At 72.5% G+C, this 17,110-nt stretch overlaps 1 protein-coding gene across 1 annotated transcript in view; it reads right to left on the bottom strand.

The window, feature by feature from the left end:
• DPH6 (diphthamine biosynthesis 6) overlaps positions 1-17,110 on the bottom strand; it is a 63,865-nt gene that overhangs the window by 10,459 nt on the left and 36,296 nt on the right. Inside the window, 10 exon segments of the mRNA XM_029078084.1 lie at positions 10,661-10,684; positions 10,687-10,728; positions 10,731-10,812; positions 11,524-11,653; positions 11,923-12,054; positions 12,496-12,709; positions 13,396-13,483; positions 13,999-14,093; positions 14,430-14,491; positions 16,828-16,946. Of these exon segments, the coding sequence (XP_028933917.1) occupies positions 10,661-10,684; positions 10,687-10,728; positions 10,731-10,812; positions 11,524-11,653; positions 11,923-12,054; positions 12,496-12,709; positions 13,396-13,483; positions 13,999-14,093; positions 14,430-14,491; positions 16,828-16,946 (988 nt within the window).

The following is a 17,110-nucleotide window of genomic DNA, read 5'->3' as shown; positions in this document are numbered from 1 at the left end:
CCGGCCGGACCGCCTCCGCCCCCCCTCTCCTCCCGCCGCCCATCCGAGCGGGATCGACCGATGGGGCAAAGTGCTCCAAGATGAATGAGGATCGGGGATCCGTTTAACCCGAGCCGCCTCGATAAACGGCGTGGAATTCAATAGTCATCAGCGCCGTGATATTCCGTTCAGATGCCTCCGTGACCTCCGCGAGGATCGATCCCGACTCGTTGGCCGCGGGGGGGGGGGGGGGGGCGGGCCCCCCCCCCCCCCCCCCCGTCCAGCCCTCCCCGGGGCCGCGGCGGGCAGACCCTCCGGCCGCGGGGCCGCCCCTCGGGGTCCCGGGGGCCGTGGGGCGGACCGGGAAGCCCGGGGGTCCCTCGGCGCGCCGCCGGCAGACCCGGTCGCGGGCACGGCACGGCGGCACCCCGTGCCTCCGTGGCGCCCCGACGGTTGGAGAAAGTCTGACCGAAAGAGCCAGGGGAGGCCTCCCCGTTCTCCCGCCCCGACCACGCTGCCCCGCGACGGAATAACCACGAGTCCAACTTCCTCCTCTCTTACCGCCGTCCCGACGTCCTTCTGGAGGGACAGTCGGGATGGAGAGGGGAGAGCGGAGGGGGCCGGACGGGCCGCGCCGGGTCCCCGGGGGGGAGTCGGGGGCGTCGGATGGTCCGCGCTGGGTCGCTGGGGGAGAGCGAGGGCGAGGAGGGGGGAGTCGGGGCTCGGCCTCAGGCGGAGGCCGGGTCCTCGGCAGGCCGGGGACCGGGACCACGGCCCTCTCCGTCTCCGACGACGGACGACCGGTTTTCGGAACCGACGAGGGCCCTCGGGCTCCGGGCTCTTCCGAACCGAGAGACCCAAGAGTGGCCCGTGAAACCTCCTGCTCCTCCCCGGAGGGCTCTACTGCCCTGGCTCTTCACCCTCCACCGCCCGGCCCCGGCGACCGGCCCCCGGCCTCTCCCGCCATCCCAGCCCCCGTGACGGGCTCTGGGTGACCCGGGCGGCCTGAGGTTCCGATCTCTCGCCCCGATTTTCCGGCCCGGGTTCCCCACGGGCTCGCCGCCCGGATCCCGTCCCCGCAGGGAAGGGGGGTGGCGGGGACGGGGGCGGGACCGACGTGCGGATCGGCTCTCGGGGTCTTGGAGCGGCACTTTGGCGAGATGCAGATAATTAAGTGCCAAAACAGAAGTCATCCACCTGACATCACCGGAATAAAACATATGAAGATTTTCTAATAAAAACGGGCCTCTCCACGGATTTGAACTCATCACCTCCGATACCAGAGGAATCACCTTATTCAAGAGACCGTTTCGTCAGCTAATAATAACGCTCTCCTGCCTCCCCGTCCCCTTCCACCCGGGGGGGCCGAGAGCGCACGCTCTCGGGCCGTCTCGTCAATCCTCACCAGACTCGGGCGAGCTCCCGCTCGCCGGGAGTCACCCGGCTGAATCAGACCCCGGTGGGTGGTGCCCGCCCGCCTCCCTCCCTGGCCTGGGCATCGTCCGGGAGCCGGCTCACGGAGCCGGATAAGGGGCACTGATCTCCGCTTGCGGGGAGTGCCCGGGGGGGCCGTGCCCATCGAACCTATCGTACCGCGCTCTCCCGAGCGCTTGGGACAGTGCTCCGCGCCCAGGGGGCCCTCGAGAGATACCGCTGATCGACCGATCGAGGCCTCCCCGGGATCCACCCGGCTTCTCACGCCGGAAACCCGCTCACGCCCCCAGTTCCCACCCGCCCCGACCTCGCCTCTTCCCCTTCTCTGGACGAAGAGACGACGGAAGAGGAGGAGGGCTTTCCTCGGTGTGATTCTCCGCCCCGGGTCTCCGGGCCTCAGTTTCCCCAACTGCAAAGTGGGGATTCAAGACCCGTGCTCTGTCCTACTCAGACTGCGAGCCCCTGCGGGACGGCGGCACCGCTTAGAACGGTGCTTGACCCATAGTGGGCACCTAATAAAGCCCAGAAAAGCAAAAACCAAACAGAACTACTCAGCGCAGGGGACTCTGTGTCGTGCGAGCGCGCGGTAGAGTGTTTCGCACACATTGAGCGCTCGGTAGATACGACCGGACGACCGAGAGACCCGTGAGACGGCGATAAGAGGGGGCCGGGGAAGGCGGAACGGGAAGTTGGCCCGAGAGTCCCCTCCGTTGCCCCCACGCCTCCGGGCGGGGATGGCGGAAGTCGGGAGACGGGAGTGGGGCGTGGGAGGAAGCAGCCCGGCCTAGTGGCTAGAGCCCGGGCCTGGGGGTCAGGAGGTCACGGGTTCTAATCCCGGCTCCACCACTTACTTGTCCGCTGTCTGACCTCGGGCGGGGCGCTTCTTTGGGCCTCAATTCCCTGGACGGCGGGCACTCGGTCCAGACGATCGCCGCTGCCGTCGGTGAGTAGGGTGGGCCCGGAGTGGCTGGGGCTCAGAGTCTGGGGGTGGGTCTCCTACGCCTCCCCACCCCCCCGCACGAGGTGTGACCGGCCGACACCACGGGGCAGCGCGGGAACCGAGATCCTCGGGGCGAGGATGGTCCGCTCCCCGACGGGACCTCCTGGGGGACACCGACCGGGCCTCCGGCTCATTCCGGCTGCCCCGTTGGTCGGAACGTCTCACGGCCGGGTCTGCGCAAAAGGGGCAAGCTTCTGGAGGGCGGCTCCGGGAGACCCCCCCGCCCCCCCCGGCCGCCCGGGGAGGGACGGCGTTTGCCTCGGAAATTGCCGCAGGAGAGACCCGGGACCCCGTACAGGCGGCACGGGGCAAGGCCGGGCAGGCGCCGGGCGCCGTCTAGATTCCGCGGGGCGAAAGGAATCCGGCAGCGGCGGCCTCGGAGGGAAAGGGAGGTCACGGCCCAGGCCCCCGTTTCTCGGCCGGCGCCCGGGGCACGGCGTGTCCGGAAGCCCGGGTGGCCAGACGCGCTTTCGGGAAGAGCGCGCACGGAACCGGCGTCGCGGCCTACCGTCCCGGCTGGCGACAGACGACCCCGGTTAGCCCCAGCGGACCCGCTGATACAACCCACTCTGGAAATCCAACTTGTTCAGGGTGGGCCGGCTCTCCTCGGTCCGCCCTCCGACGGCCCAGCCGGGCGGCGGGGGAGACGTCGGGCGGACCCGAGGCGATCCGGTTCGACGGAGCCCGCAATTCCCCAATTCTACCCGCGTGAAGGACCGGCAGGCCCGCGCCCTCCGGGTCCCGGTGGGGGGGCCGTTCTCGTTTCATTCCCCTTGGCGCCCCCACCTCCCAACCGGTCCACGGAACCCCGTTTCAATTTTCCCCACTCGGCCCCCGGGGCACACCGACGGTCAACCGTCGGGGGCGACCGGGGGGCGACCGTGCCGCCGGCCCCCGCCTCCCACCCGAGCCGTCGCGACGGGGGGGGGGGGACGGGACGGGGACACACGCCGGGCATCGCCTCCCCGGGCAGAGGCGGGCGGTGGCACAGTCCGCGACGTCCGAGATGGCGAAAGGACTCTGTGAACACCGAGGGGGGGCGACGGCGGCGGGGGCGCCGAGCCCCGAAACGCCGCGCGGCCCGTCCCGCCCCGCGAGGCACCGCTCTCGCCACGCCGCGTCGCCGGTCTTCACCGCCCCGCTGCCGGCCGGATTCCCGGGATGCGGGGTCCCGAGACACGGAGTCTGGATGCCGGCGCCGGGGCCTCCCACAGGCGAGAGTCCGGCGGGGGGGTTCGTCCCGTCCTCGAACTCTGACCCGGCCCCACCCTCGCCCCCCCGGGCCGACGGGGGCGGCTCGGACCCCCGGTCGGCGGCGGCACCCCTCCCCCCGGGACCCCCGCCCGCCTTCCGCCCTCCCGGCTCCCGGCCGGGCGGGGAGCCGCTCCCAACGACGCGCGCGGCGCCCGGTGACTTCCCGCCAAGCCTCGTCCCGCCGTGACCCGCCCGCGGGAGCCCGGCGCCCCCCGCCCCCGGGCCCCGCCGCTCCATCAGACCGCACCTCTCCCGGGGCGGGCGCGAACGATGACAGATTCCGTCATCCCGCATTACGCGCCTCTACGCTGGTCTCCCCGACGCGAGGGTATCGGGCGGGCCCGGCGCTCGGGGCCGCGGGGTCCGTCCGAGCGCGGCCCCGAGAGGACGGGGACCCCGGCCGCGGCCCGCCCCCCCCCCCCCGCCCCGGCTCCGCGCCCGGCCGAGCTCTCGCCCCGCCGCCACACGTGCCGGCCCCGGGGGCCGTCGCGGCGGGACGCGGCCCGGTCCCCGGACGGGGGGGGCCCGCCGGCCCCCGGAAGGAGGCCCGGGCCGGTTCCCGCCGGGCGGCACAAGGTGGCAGTGTCGCCGCGCGGGAGGGCCCGGCCGCCCCGCCGCAGTTAAACGCGCTTAATTCCCAGAGAGGCGGATAGTTTATCCCGCAGCATAATTTACTTATAACGTTAAAAACTCAAACACGGAGCGAATCCGTAGCGACGACCACGATCACGCCGTTAGGGGCCCGGACCCGAGCGGCCGGATTGGGCCGAGCGACAGCCGCCCGCCGAAGAGTGGCCGTGCCGTGCCGGGGGGCCGCGCCGGGAGCCCGGGGGACCCCGAGCGGGCCGTGGCCACCCACCGTGGGGTGGCCTCGTGCGGGGCGATCCCCTCTCCCGCCCTTCCCCTCCCGGCTCCCTCCGGCCCCTCCGCCGGCCCCCGGGGGGGCCTGCGCGTGCTCGTCCGGGCTTGTTGACGCGAGTCACAGCGGACGGGCAGACGCAGGGACCCACGGAGGAGCGCGGTTCAGAGACAGTTAGGATCAGTTGTCAGAGCCGGGCCGCCGACGAAAGAAGACGTCAGAGGAGCGGGGAGCGCGGGCGGCCCGGGAGCGAGAAGGCGATCCGGCGCGACGGGCCGCCGCGTCCTTATCGGCCGTCCTCGCCGACGCCGGCCCCGGCGGCGGAAACCGCGGGGCGGGTGGGGGAGGATGTCGGGGGCACCCCAGGTGGCCCGTCCCCGCCCCTGTCCCGTCGGAGCCCGGCTTCCCTCCGCCCGAGGAGCCCACCCCCGGGTGCGCGGAACCCGCCCGGACGCCACGGCCCCCCGCTCCCCGACTCTCCGACCCCGGCTCCCCCCGTCCTCCGCTCCGACGGCCTTCCGGGGCGGGGCCGCGTTTTCCGCCTCGACTTTTCGAGCCCCCGTGCGCGCTCGGAAGACACCCGGCCGGGCGCGTCGGCAGGCGGCGGGCGCCCGGCCCGGCGCCCCGCCCGACGGGGGGTCGCGGAGACCGCGGCCGACGGAGCGACGGACCGTCCGCTCGGGTTCGGGCTCGCTCCGGCGCCGCTCCCGTCTCTTCCCCCGGGCCCGGCTTCGCCGGCCGCCGCCGCCTCCCCTCCCGCCTCCCCCATCCTCCGCCGGGCCTCGCCGCGCCGCTCCTCGGCCCGCCGGAACCCCCGAGCGACCGAGGGAGGGTCCGCGCCTCCCCCCCCGCCCCCCCCGCCGCCGCAGGCCGCCCGAGCCCCCTCGGTCCCCGGCTCGCGTCGCGCTGACAACGCCGCCGTTCGGGCACGGCGGCCGTCGCCGTCCCCGACCCGGGGTTCGAAGGGCGGCGAGATCGTTAGCGGGAACATCCCGGACCGCCGAGGTCCCGCCATCCGGACCGACTCGGAGATCTCGCGGCAGGATCGGTTCCGCGACCGAGGAACCTCTTCCGTCTTTCCGTGTGATTGACGTCCATCTCGCCGCGGAAACGCGCCCGGCGTGATGACGGATAGGGGCATTTTAACAGGCGACTCAGAGAACGGAACAGAAAATAAAACGGTCGTACGAATAATCTTAGTCTTCCCTTCTCGTATTTCATGACGACGCCCCGCAGCTTCCGGTGTTCTCGATCCACCGGTTGACGGCGTTCGCCGAGCAGCCGCCGCCGCGCGCGGGAGCGCCGGACGGAGCGCTTCGGGGAGCGCGACGGAGTCGGCGGACGCGATCCCCTGCCCTCGAGGAGCCTCCGGTCACGGTACTTCGCGGGCGGTCGAGTCGCTTCAGTTCTCCGTGCCTCGGTCTCCTCCCGGGAAAATGGGGGTTAGAGACCGTGAGCCCCCACGGGGACCCGGACTGCGCCCGACCGATCCGCTCCTTACCACACCGGCGGTCGGTACGGCGTCGGGCGTGTAGCGAGTGCCTAACCGATGCCGCTCGGAAGAAACCGGTATCTTTTGGAGCAGCCGCTGCGCGCAGAGCACGGCACCCGAGCGCTTGGGAGAGCCCGACAGAGTGAGGTAGGCGCCACAGAGAAACGGCGCGGCTCAGCGGCGAGCGCCCGGGCTTGGGAGTCCACAGGTCACGCGTTTCGAACCCCGGCTCTGCCGCTCGTCAGCTGCGTGACCGCGGGCGAGTCACTTGGCTTCCCGGTACCCCCGGCGACCTCGTCGGGAAAACGGGGACGAAGACCGTGGGCCCCACGCGGGACAACCCGATGACCCCGTATCTGCCCCACCGCTCGAGCGGTGCCCCGGCACACAGTAAGCGCTTAACAGATCCCGACGTCATCACCGCCCCGCCCTCGAGGGCTCAGGGCCTTACGGCGCGCGGGGCGTCGCGCCGAGCGCCACGACAGTTGCCCGCTACGATCCCGTCCCCGAGCGCCGGCGGTGGGTGGTGTTTCAGTGGGCGCCTGCCGCACGCGGAGCCCGGCGCCGAGTGCCCGAGGGCGTACAACTGAGCGGGTAGATCCGATCCCCGACCTCGGGGAGCTCTCGGTCAACTGTGGCGCGGTCCCGGGCGTTCGGGAAAAGACGCGGGTCGGGGACGGCAGGCCCGCCCTCGGGAGCCTACGGGCTCCTCGTCCCGGAGCGGCGTGCCCAGCGCCGGGGAGCGTACGGTAGGATTGGTAGATACGACCCTGGCCCTCGAGGAGCCGACAGTCTACGGGAGGATTTCTAGAGGAAAGGGAAAGGGTCGCCCGGCCGGTCTGCTCGAGCCACCCGGAAGACCCGTCCCCGCCGGGGCGAGGGGCCGCAGGGCCCCGGAGACACCGCGGCGTCCCGCCGGTCGGGGCACACGACGGGCGGGCTCCTCCCCGGGGCCTCGGGAGGCAGACGCCGGCCGGACCCTCTCCCTTCCGGCCCTCCCCGGAGCCGGGGACCGCCGCCCCCTCCCCCCCCCCCCCCCGCGATCCGGGCGGGGGCCCTTTCGTCTCCCCAGCTGGGCAGCTCCCGGCCGCCGGGGCGTCCCGGAGGCCCCCTACTCCCGATCCTGACCCGGGTCCCGGGAAACGTCCCCGAAAGGGCAAGCGCCCCAGGCGGCTGGAGGCCGGGGAGGGAGGGGCGGCCCCGGGGTAAGTCGTCTAACCTCTCCGGGCCTCAGTCTCCTCATCCGAAAAGCCGGGGGTAAGATACCTGTCCTCCCTTCCCTTCGGACCGGGAGCCCCCACGGGGGACGGAGACAGGCTCCGCCCCGACGATCCCTTCTGTACCCTAGCGCGTAGCACGGTGTTTGCCACGTGGTAAGTTTTAAACCCGCACCACCGTACCGATAAGACAGTTCTCCCTCACAGCCGGTTTTTCAGGTGGCATTTACGCGCCCAACGCTGTTCTAAGCTCTGGCGTCCGATGATGATGATAATAATACGACAACTGCATCCGTTCGGCGCTTACCACGCGCCAGGCACCGTACGGGCTGATCGGGTTCGGACCCGGTTCCTGGCTCACGCTTCTGAATCTCCGTTTTACGGACGGGGTAAGGGAGGCCCGGGGAGGCCAAGTGACTCGCCCAAGGTCACGCAGCCAGCGCTGGCGGAAGCCGCGACGAGAACCCGGGCCCTCTGGCTCCCGGGCCCGGGCCGCTCCTCCCCCTGGAAGTGCCGGCCGGCCCTAGCGGGACGGGGCACGACCCGAGAAGCGGCCAGGCCTAGTGGAAAGGGCGCAGGCCTGCGAGTCAGAGGCCCTGGGTTCTAATCCCGGCGCTGCGACACCCGCCTGCCCGTAGGACCTGGGGCGAGTCGCTTCACTTTCTCCGGCCTCAGCTTCCTCATCTAATAAAATGGGGATTAGGACCGTGAGCCTCGTGCGGGACCGGGATCGTGTCCGACCCAGTTTACCCCAGGCGCTCGGTGGCAGCGGCCGGCACGGGCGGACACCACCGTCGTATCGTTACCGTGGCTTTCCGGCTGACCTCCGGTTTTCCAGACCTCTTCCTCGGAGAGGTGGATTAGAGAGGAATCCCCGTCGGGGCCGGGCTTCGCAGGTCGCGCCGCCCGCCGCGCTGCACGCCCCGCGCTTCTATCAGTCGCTTCGGAGGGAACGTTAATAGACTGGAAAATTGAGACATTTATGAAGTATAGGTGGTGTTTATGAAAAAATCCATAAAATATGACACCAGCAAGACGAGATAAAAGCGGCATTTTAATAGATTATGGCAAAGGGATCCTGTCAGAGCTGACAACCGACTCCTGGGAGATCGCTAATTTTACGGGATCAATTCCGCCGTGTTAGAGACGGAGCCAAGTGGCCTAATGAATCGTCGCCGGCCCCGTCGCGGACGGGCCCGCGTTCTGGGGGCCGTGGCTCGGGGGGCGATCGCCGCCGACGGCGGGGGGACCCTCCTCGCCCGCCCCGACGCCTCCCTGCAGCTGGGCGGACCCGGGTCGGATCCCCCGCCGGGCCCGCGGGGTCCACCGGCCCCGGCCCGACTCCGACTAGGGCGAGCGGCGCCGCCGTCCCAGGCGGGGAGACCCCCCCCCGCGGGGGGAGACCCCGCGGGCCCCGCCCTCGAGGAGGCAGGGTCCAGGGGCCGGGCCGAGACGCAGGCGGCGGCCCCCGCGGCCGCGGGCTCCCGTTCCGGCGATCCGCTCCTCGCCGGCGCCCCCGGCTCCACCGGTGCCACGCGGGGCCCGGCCGGAGGGTGCTGTCCGGGGGGAGGGGCCGTCTCCGGGATGGCGGCGCTCCCCGCCCGGCGCTGATGATGATAACGTCGGCATCCGTTAGGCGGCCTGCTACGTGCGGGGCACCGTTCCGAGCCCCGGGGGGAGATACCGGGTCATCAGGTGGTCCCACCGTGAGGCTCACGGTCTTGATCCCCGTTTTCCAGACGAGGTCACCCAGGCACCGAGAAGCGAAGCCGACCCGCCCACGGTCACACAGCTGACGGGTGGCGGAGCCGGGACTTCGAACCCGTGAACTCCGTCTCCCAAGCCTGGGCCCCTCCCACCGAGCCGCGCCGCTTCTCGGTCGGTCGCCCGCTCGTGGCGGACCGGTGCTGAGGGACCGACTGGGGCTGGCGCCCGGGGGACCGAGCACCCCGCCCGGGACCCGAACATCCCGGCGCGTCACGAGACGGCCCGCCCGCGCCCCCGCCTCCGCGCACCCGTCTCCCCCGGCACCGAGCGGAATCCACGCCACCTCTGGGCCGACGGAACTTTAGGACGTGAGACATTCGGCATTTTCACGGCGCGGAACCCTCCCCTCGGGGCCCAGGCCGCCTGGCCCTCGGGCGGGCTCGGCTTCGGGTTCGGGCGGCGGGCCGGGTCGGGGGGGCCGGCCCCGCGGGCGCTCAAACCCAGCGCCCCAAGGGCCCGCCGCCTTCGGGGACATCCGTCGTGTCTTCCCGGCACGCGAAGGCTTATTTATGAGACCGTCGACGCTGGGGGTTCCAGCTGCGCTGGTGAGCTCTTTACGAGCCCGAGCCCTCGCCCGGCGCTCACCCGCGTCCTCGGGAAGTGCCCGGGCCGAGGGAGGAGCGTGAGGAAACGGGCAGCCCGCCCCCGCGCCGCCACCGGACCGGAGATCCCCATCGGCGGCTAAGCGTTTCCGTCGAGCGGAGGTTAAGAGGACGACGTCGGGGCGGATTCGGAAAGGAGCCCCGCCCCGCCGGACGGCCGGCGGGGGTCCCTCGGGGTCCCCGTCCGACCGACGGGCGTCGCGCCGGGGGTCCGTCGGGCCGCGGTGCGAACAAACCTGCGATTCGCACGGCCGGCTCCGCCGGCGAGCCGGCCGGCGGCACGGCGGCATCCGTCGATCCCGCCCGCGGTAGCCGGGATCGCACCGGGCCCCCCCCCCGCGGGAGCCGGACGGGCGAGACCGGGCGGCGGGGCCGCGGCCCGTCCCGGGCACCCGACGCCCCCACCCACCCGCCCTCCGCCCGCCCGGGGCCCGCGGGATGCCGCCCTTGCCGGAGGGCAGAGAGCGGGCCCGGGGCCCGAGGCACGGCGGACGCTGGCGCGGGACGGGGAGGGCACTTGAGGGGCAAAGTCATCCTTTCACTTCCAACGAGGCCGCCCGAGGAGCGGAGACACGACCGGCCGCCACCTTCGCCCTCTCCCCCGGCCGGCCTGGGAAGGGCGACGCGCCCCGGCTCCCGGCGGCCCGCCCCGGGGACACGGGTTCCCAACCGGAGGGAGGTCCACCCGGCTGCCCGGGGCCCTCCCGAGGCCACACCACCCGCTCCAGGCTGCAGAAACAACCCTCCGTGGAGCGCGGCACTGAGGGGAGCGGGAGCCTCGGGCCCGAGTCCCGGCTCCGGCCCGACGGGCCCGCGGGACCTCGGGGGAGTCACTCCGCCTCTCCGCGTCCGGTCCCCTCGGGCGGTAAAACGGGGAGGAGGCGCCGCCCTCCTCCTCCCGGACGCCGAGCCCACGTCGGACGGGGGCCGGATCCGGGCTCGCCGTCCGGATCCCGCGGGCCGGCGCCCCCGGGGTGGCACGAGCCCGCTACGGTAAGCGCTCGGTAATCCGCCCGGACGGACGGGACGAAGCGAACGAGCCCGCGCGCCACTCACCCCGGCGCTCTGGCTGTAGGGGCCGCGACGCTGGCGGGCGCCCAGTGCGAGACGCTCCGCACCCGCAGGACCTCCCGGGCCGGGCCGCTCCTGGGCCAGGCCGTCCATCTGCAGCAGCACCGCCGGACGCCAGCGGGGCTTCCACGCAGACTCTGAAACGGCCCCCGGGGAACGGAGTCGGCGGGAAGGGCCCCGGGGGCCGGCCGCCGCACCCCGCCGGACGGCGCGGCCCCCCTCCGGCCCGCGCTCCCGGGGCGGTCGTCCTCGGGGCGGCGCTCCCCGGGGACGGTCCCCGGGCTACCCGGAAGCCGCCGGCCCCCACGGGCCCCGCTCACGGGACGGCGGCGACGGGAACGCGGGGGGCGGTCGAGAGGAGAGGGCGGACAGGACAGGTGAGGACGCGGGCAGAGCCCCGGAGCCGGACGTGACAGGTGTCTATCCGAGACAGGAACATTCGAAGAAACGGAAGCCCCCTCGGGGCGGAAACGAGCGTTCGCGCCTAACGCGAGGGGTCCTGACTTGGGTTCGCGGCCGGCAGGTCAGCGTCCCCCGAGCGGCGTGACGGCGGAGAGCCGTTACGGAAAAAAGGAAGCGTGAAGGAAGAAAGAAGAACGACCCGGGTCCCAGCCGGGCCCCAACGTATCGGACGAGGGGAACGGCGCCCCACGTCGGGGACCGTCGGAGCGGGGAGAGCGAGAGAACGGGAAGGCTCGCGGGTCGCGACGGCACCCGGGGTTTCGCGGGGACCCGGGCGAGCCCCGCCCCCGAGCCCCCACCCGCCGGCCCCCGGAGCCCCGCCTCCCCCCCCGCCCGGCCCCCACCCACTAGCCCGGAGACACCGAGGCCCGGCGGCCCGGTCCTACCTGGCGGGCGGACGCCCGTCGAACACGGCGGCGTAGGCCGAGTCGACGGCGGAGAAGCGATCCACGTCCCTCACGTACAGATACACCAACAGGACATCCCGGCAGTCCAGCCCCTCGGCCCGGAGAGCCCCTGGGGAGACGCGCCACGGGCGCTGACGGCGGGCCGGGGCCGCGCGGGGCGGGCGGCGGTGGGGCCCGCCGCGGGGGGAGGCGGGCGGGGGAGGCCGGGTCCCGTCACGGGTCAGGGACTGCCGCGGCTCGGCCCGAGCGGAGTCGGCGGCGAGGCGGCGGCGGAGCGCGGCGGGGCGGGGGCCGGGGGGGACCGGGGGGCCCGGGGGGCCCGGGGGGCCGGGGGTCGGGCCCGGAAGGAGTGGCCGGCCGGGGCCGCCCCGGAGGTACCTCGGAAGGCGCGGAAGGCCCGGAGGGCGGTTTCCCGGACGTCGTCTCCTTCTGCCGGGAGGGGGCGGACCGGGCGGCCCCCGATCCACCGGAATCCGCCGGGGGCCTTCCCCGAGCACCCGGCCGCCGGGCCTGAGAGAGGCGGAGACGGGGGGCGGTCTCCCGGGCCGAGGCCGGAGGGAGGCGGCGGGACCCGCGCCGGGGGCCCCGGGCGCCGCGGAGCCCCGCCGAATGACCCGAGGGGGAGAATCCCCGCAGCCGTCCGCCCCGCCGTCGGGCACGGAGCCGGGAAGGGGTCCGGCCCCGCCCCCTGACCCGGCCGCCCTCGGCCCGACGCCGCGGGGCAACACCGGCCTCTCTCCGGGCACGGGAGGCCCCTAAAACACCTCCGCTCTAGGATCGAACCCACCTCCCCGGACCGGTGGCTTTCTCGGGCCCGACGGCCCCCCGGGTGACACCCACCTGCCCTCCCGGGCCGCCCCCGCCCCGCCCCCGCCGGCTTCCCTAGGCTCGGGCGGCCACGGCCCGGCGGTGCCGGGGGGGGGGTGGGGGTCGATCGGTCGTCTCACTCACCGTCCGGCGGCGTGCCCGGGGGCCACAGGGTCGGAGGAGGGGGGCCGGCTCCCGCCTCCCCGTCCTCTCCTCCGCCTTCCAGCTCCTCCTCGTCCTCTCCCGCCCCTCCTCTGCCGGGCTCCTCGTCCCGGGCCGCGGCCGGGGCCCCATCCCGACCGCGGTCCGCGCCGCAGGGACAGCTACCCGCGAGAGGCTCGTCCGGACGCCCCGCCGGCTACGGGCGAAGCAGACGCGTCGACGGGACCGGTGTGGAGATCGGTCGGGGAGGGGCCCCCGGCAGCGGAGCCGAGCACGGACGGGAGAGGGGGGAGGCGGAGGCGGGGAGGTCGGCGGGCCGGGGGACGGATTCCGGAGACGGCGCGGGGGGAGGCCAGAGAGGAACGGAACCTCTCAGGCGACAGGATCCCGGCTCGGGGGGGGGGGGGGGGCGCGGGGGAGGGACGGGTCCCCGCCGGACTCTCGTCGCTCACCCCCCCGGGGCTCGACGGCATCGGAGAGCTTCCCGCCCTTCCCCTACTCCGCCTTGGGCACCGAGGCTCGCCCCCGGCCAGCCGGGCGCCCCCGGACGTCCGGCCCCCCGGTCCCCGACGGCTTAACTGCTCACGTGCCCACCCGACCGCTTCTCTCTTCCTCTCCCGGTAATTCATTCCGGGGGAGGTCTCCCCCGCGAGACCGTCCGCTCCTCCTCGAGAGCAGGGATCGGGCCCACCAACTCCGCCGGACTCTCCCGAGCCCTGGGCACGGCGCCCCGCGGCCGGCCGGAAGCCCCCCCGGGGGCAGGGACCGCGTCCGCCTCCTCCTCCCCCGAGGGCCCGGCGCGGCACTCCCCGCGCTCGGCCCCCGCGGACGGGCCCGGGACGGTCGGGGCGGCCGGAGCCCCGTCGGGAGCCCCGCGCTTACCTTGTCCTCCAGGTGCAGGCCCGAGAGGCGCAGGTAGGCCACGGGGGCGAAGGCGTCCGCCGAGTGCAAAACCACTTCCGACGAGTCCCTGGAAGAGCCGGACGAGATCGGCCGCCCGCCCGCCGCGTCCCGGTCCCACCTTCTTCTGGGCGGGGGGCCCCCGGCCCCGCCGCCGGAGCCCTCCGTCGGCTCTCCGCCTCTGCGCCGCCCTCACTCTCCTCTCCCGCTCCGCCCCGGCCCGCGCCCTTCCCGCCCCTCCGGCCGGCCCGCTCACGGTGCCTCGCCCGCACCTTCCCCCGTCCCGTCCTCCCCTCGCCGCCGGGGCCCTCCTGGAATCCCAACTCCCCCGGGGGGGCCTCCCGGCCCGAATCTCCCCCGTTCCCAGCTCGCTTTGGTTCCTCCTCGATCCTGCTACTCTATCACCGGCGTACGCCTTCCTCCGAGATCCGGCTCTGGCCGCTCCCTCAGTAAGCTCTCCGCGGAGAGGGCCGCCGAACGGCCGACGACGGAGGAACGTCCCCGGGACGGTCCGAGGCAGTCCCAGACGCTTCGAGGGGCCCCTCCCGCCCCCGCGCCGGGCCCGGGCGCCGGGCGGGATCTTACACTACCACTCTCTTCTCGAAGAGGGGGCAGTCCAGCGTGAAGGTCTCGTACTCTCCGCCCTCCCCGCAGGGGTGGACTCCGTACCGCTCCGCCAGCTGGGAGGGGAAGAGGGATGGAGGGGTAGCGGGGCGAGGCCCCCCTCCCCCCGGCCCCTCTTCCGGCACGGACCCCGGGTCCGCGGGGGCCGATCGGGGGCCGGGCTCTTCATCCCCCCGATGCCTCTTCCGGACCCGTCCCCTCGGGCCGCGTGGCTTTTCGTGACTGCCCGAAAAGACGCATTTCCCCGCCGTCCCTCCCGGTCCCCTCGGTCCGCCTTCCCGGCGAGGGGGACGCCGGGCTTGGGGCGACCGGTGACCCGGTTTCTCCACCCCTAGGATCCCGTCAGAAGCCTGGGGGGGGGGGGCTCCGCGCTGGCCGCGGGTGATTCTCACCTTCAAGAGATGAGGCTCCAGGTGTTCCAGCGATTTTCCGAGATGCTCGGCTGGGTCTAACCCTGCCGAGAGTGGGGGAGCTGTTTCAGAGAAAGACAGGGCGGGCGGCCCTCCACGGACGGGGGTCACACGGGCCCCCCCCCCCCCCTCCTTTTTTTCAAAATGAGATTTGATGAATCATTTTTTAAACGACGTCTGTAAAGCTCTTACTACGTGCCAGGCACCGTAAGCAAAACGGGTCGGACACCGTCCGCGTCCCGCACGGGGCTCAGAATCTTAATCCCCGTTTTACAGATGAGGGAATTGAGGCGAGATAAGTGAAGCGACCTGCCCGAGGCCACCCAGCAGACTAGAACCCATGTACTGACTCCCGGGCCCGGGCTCTTTCCCCTAGGCCACGCTCCTCCTCCTCCTCCTCCTCCGGAACCGGTTCCCGTGTACGGAACATCTTTCCATCCTAAAGACAGTAGGTTTAGCCGGAATTCTGCTTCCTAATTCCTAATCCCAGCTCTGCCACATGTCGGCTGTGTGACTGTGGGCGAGTCACTTAACTTCTCTGTGCCTCAGTTCCCTCATCTGTAAAATGGGGATTAAGACTGTGAGCCCCACGTGGGACGACCTGATTCCCCTATGTCTACCCCAAGCGCTTAGAACAGTGCTCGGCACATAGTAAGCGCTTAACAAATACCAACAAATACCAACATTAACATTAATTCCTACGGGAGAGGGGTTTCCCTCCTAGTGAAAAAATCGGCTCCGTTTCCCGTGCACGGTGTCCCCAGGAACACGTATTTTTTTTTTTTTGGGGGGGGGGGGGGGTTCCTTTCTGGGACATTTCCACAAGGGAAAAATAAACGCCGCTCTCCCTCGGTCCCGGGAGGGCAGGCCCCCGCCGGGGAGTCCCGCAGGGGCACGGGAGCTGCCGGGTCAGGGGCCCCTCGGAAGCCTGGCAACCCCCCGGTCCTCCCGGCCCACGGCTCCACCTTCGACACGGCCACCGGGACGCTAAGGGGGACCGTGCGCCGGTCGCCGTCCCGGGCACCCACCCTCGGGCCCGTCCGACGCCCGGCTCTCTCCGGTGACCCAAGACGGGCCATCCGACAACGCCGACTCTCCCCTCCCCGTCCCCGACTTCTCCCTCCGGTGACCCCGCTTAGATCGTCCCACGCTCCGGACTCTCCCATCTCCACTCCCGACCTTCCGACACCTCTGCCCTATCCCCTCTCCGTCCCTCGCTCTCCCCAGTGACTCAGCCCGCTCCCTCCAATGCTCCCAAGTCTCCCCTCTCCATCCCGGACTCTCTCCGGTGACCCGGCACGGACCGTCCGTCACCCCCGACTCTCCCCCATCCCCGACCCTTCCCTCCGTGACCCGGCGCGGACCGTCCAACGCCCCCGACTCTCCTCCGCTGACCCAGAGGGACAACCGGTCTGATGCCGCCTGGGTGTCCCGGGGAGCAGTCGGGAAGGGGAGGAATCAGCTTCAAACTCCGACCTCTCCCCTCCCCTCTGAATAACCGCGGTACCCGTTAAGCACCTACTAGGTACCAAGCGCCGTACTGAGCGTCGGGGTGGACGCGAGAGAATCGGGTCCCGGCAGCCCGCCCCGGGGCGGGCCTCGGGGTCACCCCTGCCGGTTCCCGCTCCCGGGCGAGACCTCCCGCCCGATCCCGCCGCCTGCTCTTCCTCCACACGCCTCCCCGGATCCGGTCCCCCGCCTCCTCCCGCTCCGCCACCCCCCCACCCCTTGCAGACCGCCACACCAGCTCTCGCGCCGGCCGCGCCGCCTCCGGCTCCGGCCCTCAGATCCCCAACGGCCCCCCCGGGGTCCGCCCGCGGGGCCGCGCGGTGGTTCGGCCGGGCTCGGCCTCTCCCGCCATTCGGAGCCGAGGTGGAGAAACCGGGCTAGGGCCCCGCCCCGCGACCTCCCCGGCCCTCGGAGGGCGCGGTGAACGTGTCGCCGATCCCACCGCAGACAGAGAGACCTCCCGCCTGCTGGGATAGGACGACGGAACCCGCAGCAGGGAGAAGGCGAGCCGGGGTTCCGTCAACAGAACTTAATCCGGAGACCCTAATTAAGGAAAACGATTCCATGTCTTTGCTCTCCGTGGAGGGGGGAGAAAAAAACCCCCAACGAAACAGGAAAAACGATTATCCGTTCACTGGGGGTTCCATTAATTGCTTTTAAAAACGGCCCCGGGGCTGAATTTCCCGCCTTCCCTTCGTCTTCGTCTCCCCCCGCCCCCCCGCCCCCGCCCCCGCCCAAGGCCCCAGTGGGGACCCTCCTCCGCTGCCGTCCCCGACATCCCCCGCGGGTGGGCGGGGGTGGATTCTGAGTTCCCCGTTCCCCACTCCTCCACGCCTGCCCCCGAGGGGGCCGGGGGTCTCCGACCGCCTACCCAGAGCCGCCACCTTGACGACCACGGCGCGGATGCCCGACGAGATCATTTCTCTGAGCAGATCTTGCTGGTTCCGCTGCCACAGGTAAGCGAGGGGCTGAAGCCCGAGCCTCGTGCACCTGCGGAGAGGAGAGGGCCGAGGCCGGAGCGGAGATCGGCCGCGCCCCGGGCGCCGGCCCCCCCGGGTGCGGTCGCTTAAGGGGACGGGCCCGGCCAGACGTTCGGCAGGAGACGCCCGAGCCTCCGGGACCGCCCCGGGCCCTCGCGGGGGCCCCCCGGCCGG

This window comes from Ornithorhynchus anatinus, chromosome 13 (genome assembly GCF_004115215.2).
Source record: "Ornithorhynchus anatinus isolate Pmale09 chromosome 13, mOrnAna1.pri.v4, whole genome shotgun sequence".
NCBI lineage: Eukaryota > Metazoa > Chordata > Mammalia > Monotremata > Ornithorhynchidae > Ornithorhynchus > Ornithorhynchus anatinus.
This window is presented reverse-complemented; position numbering and strand designations above follow the sequence as displayed.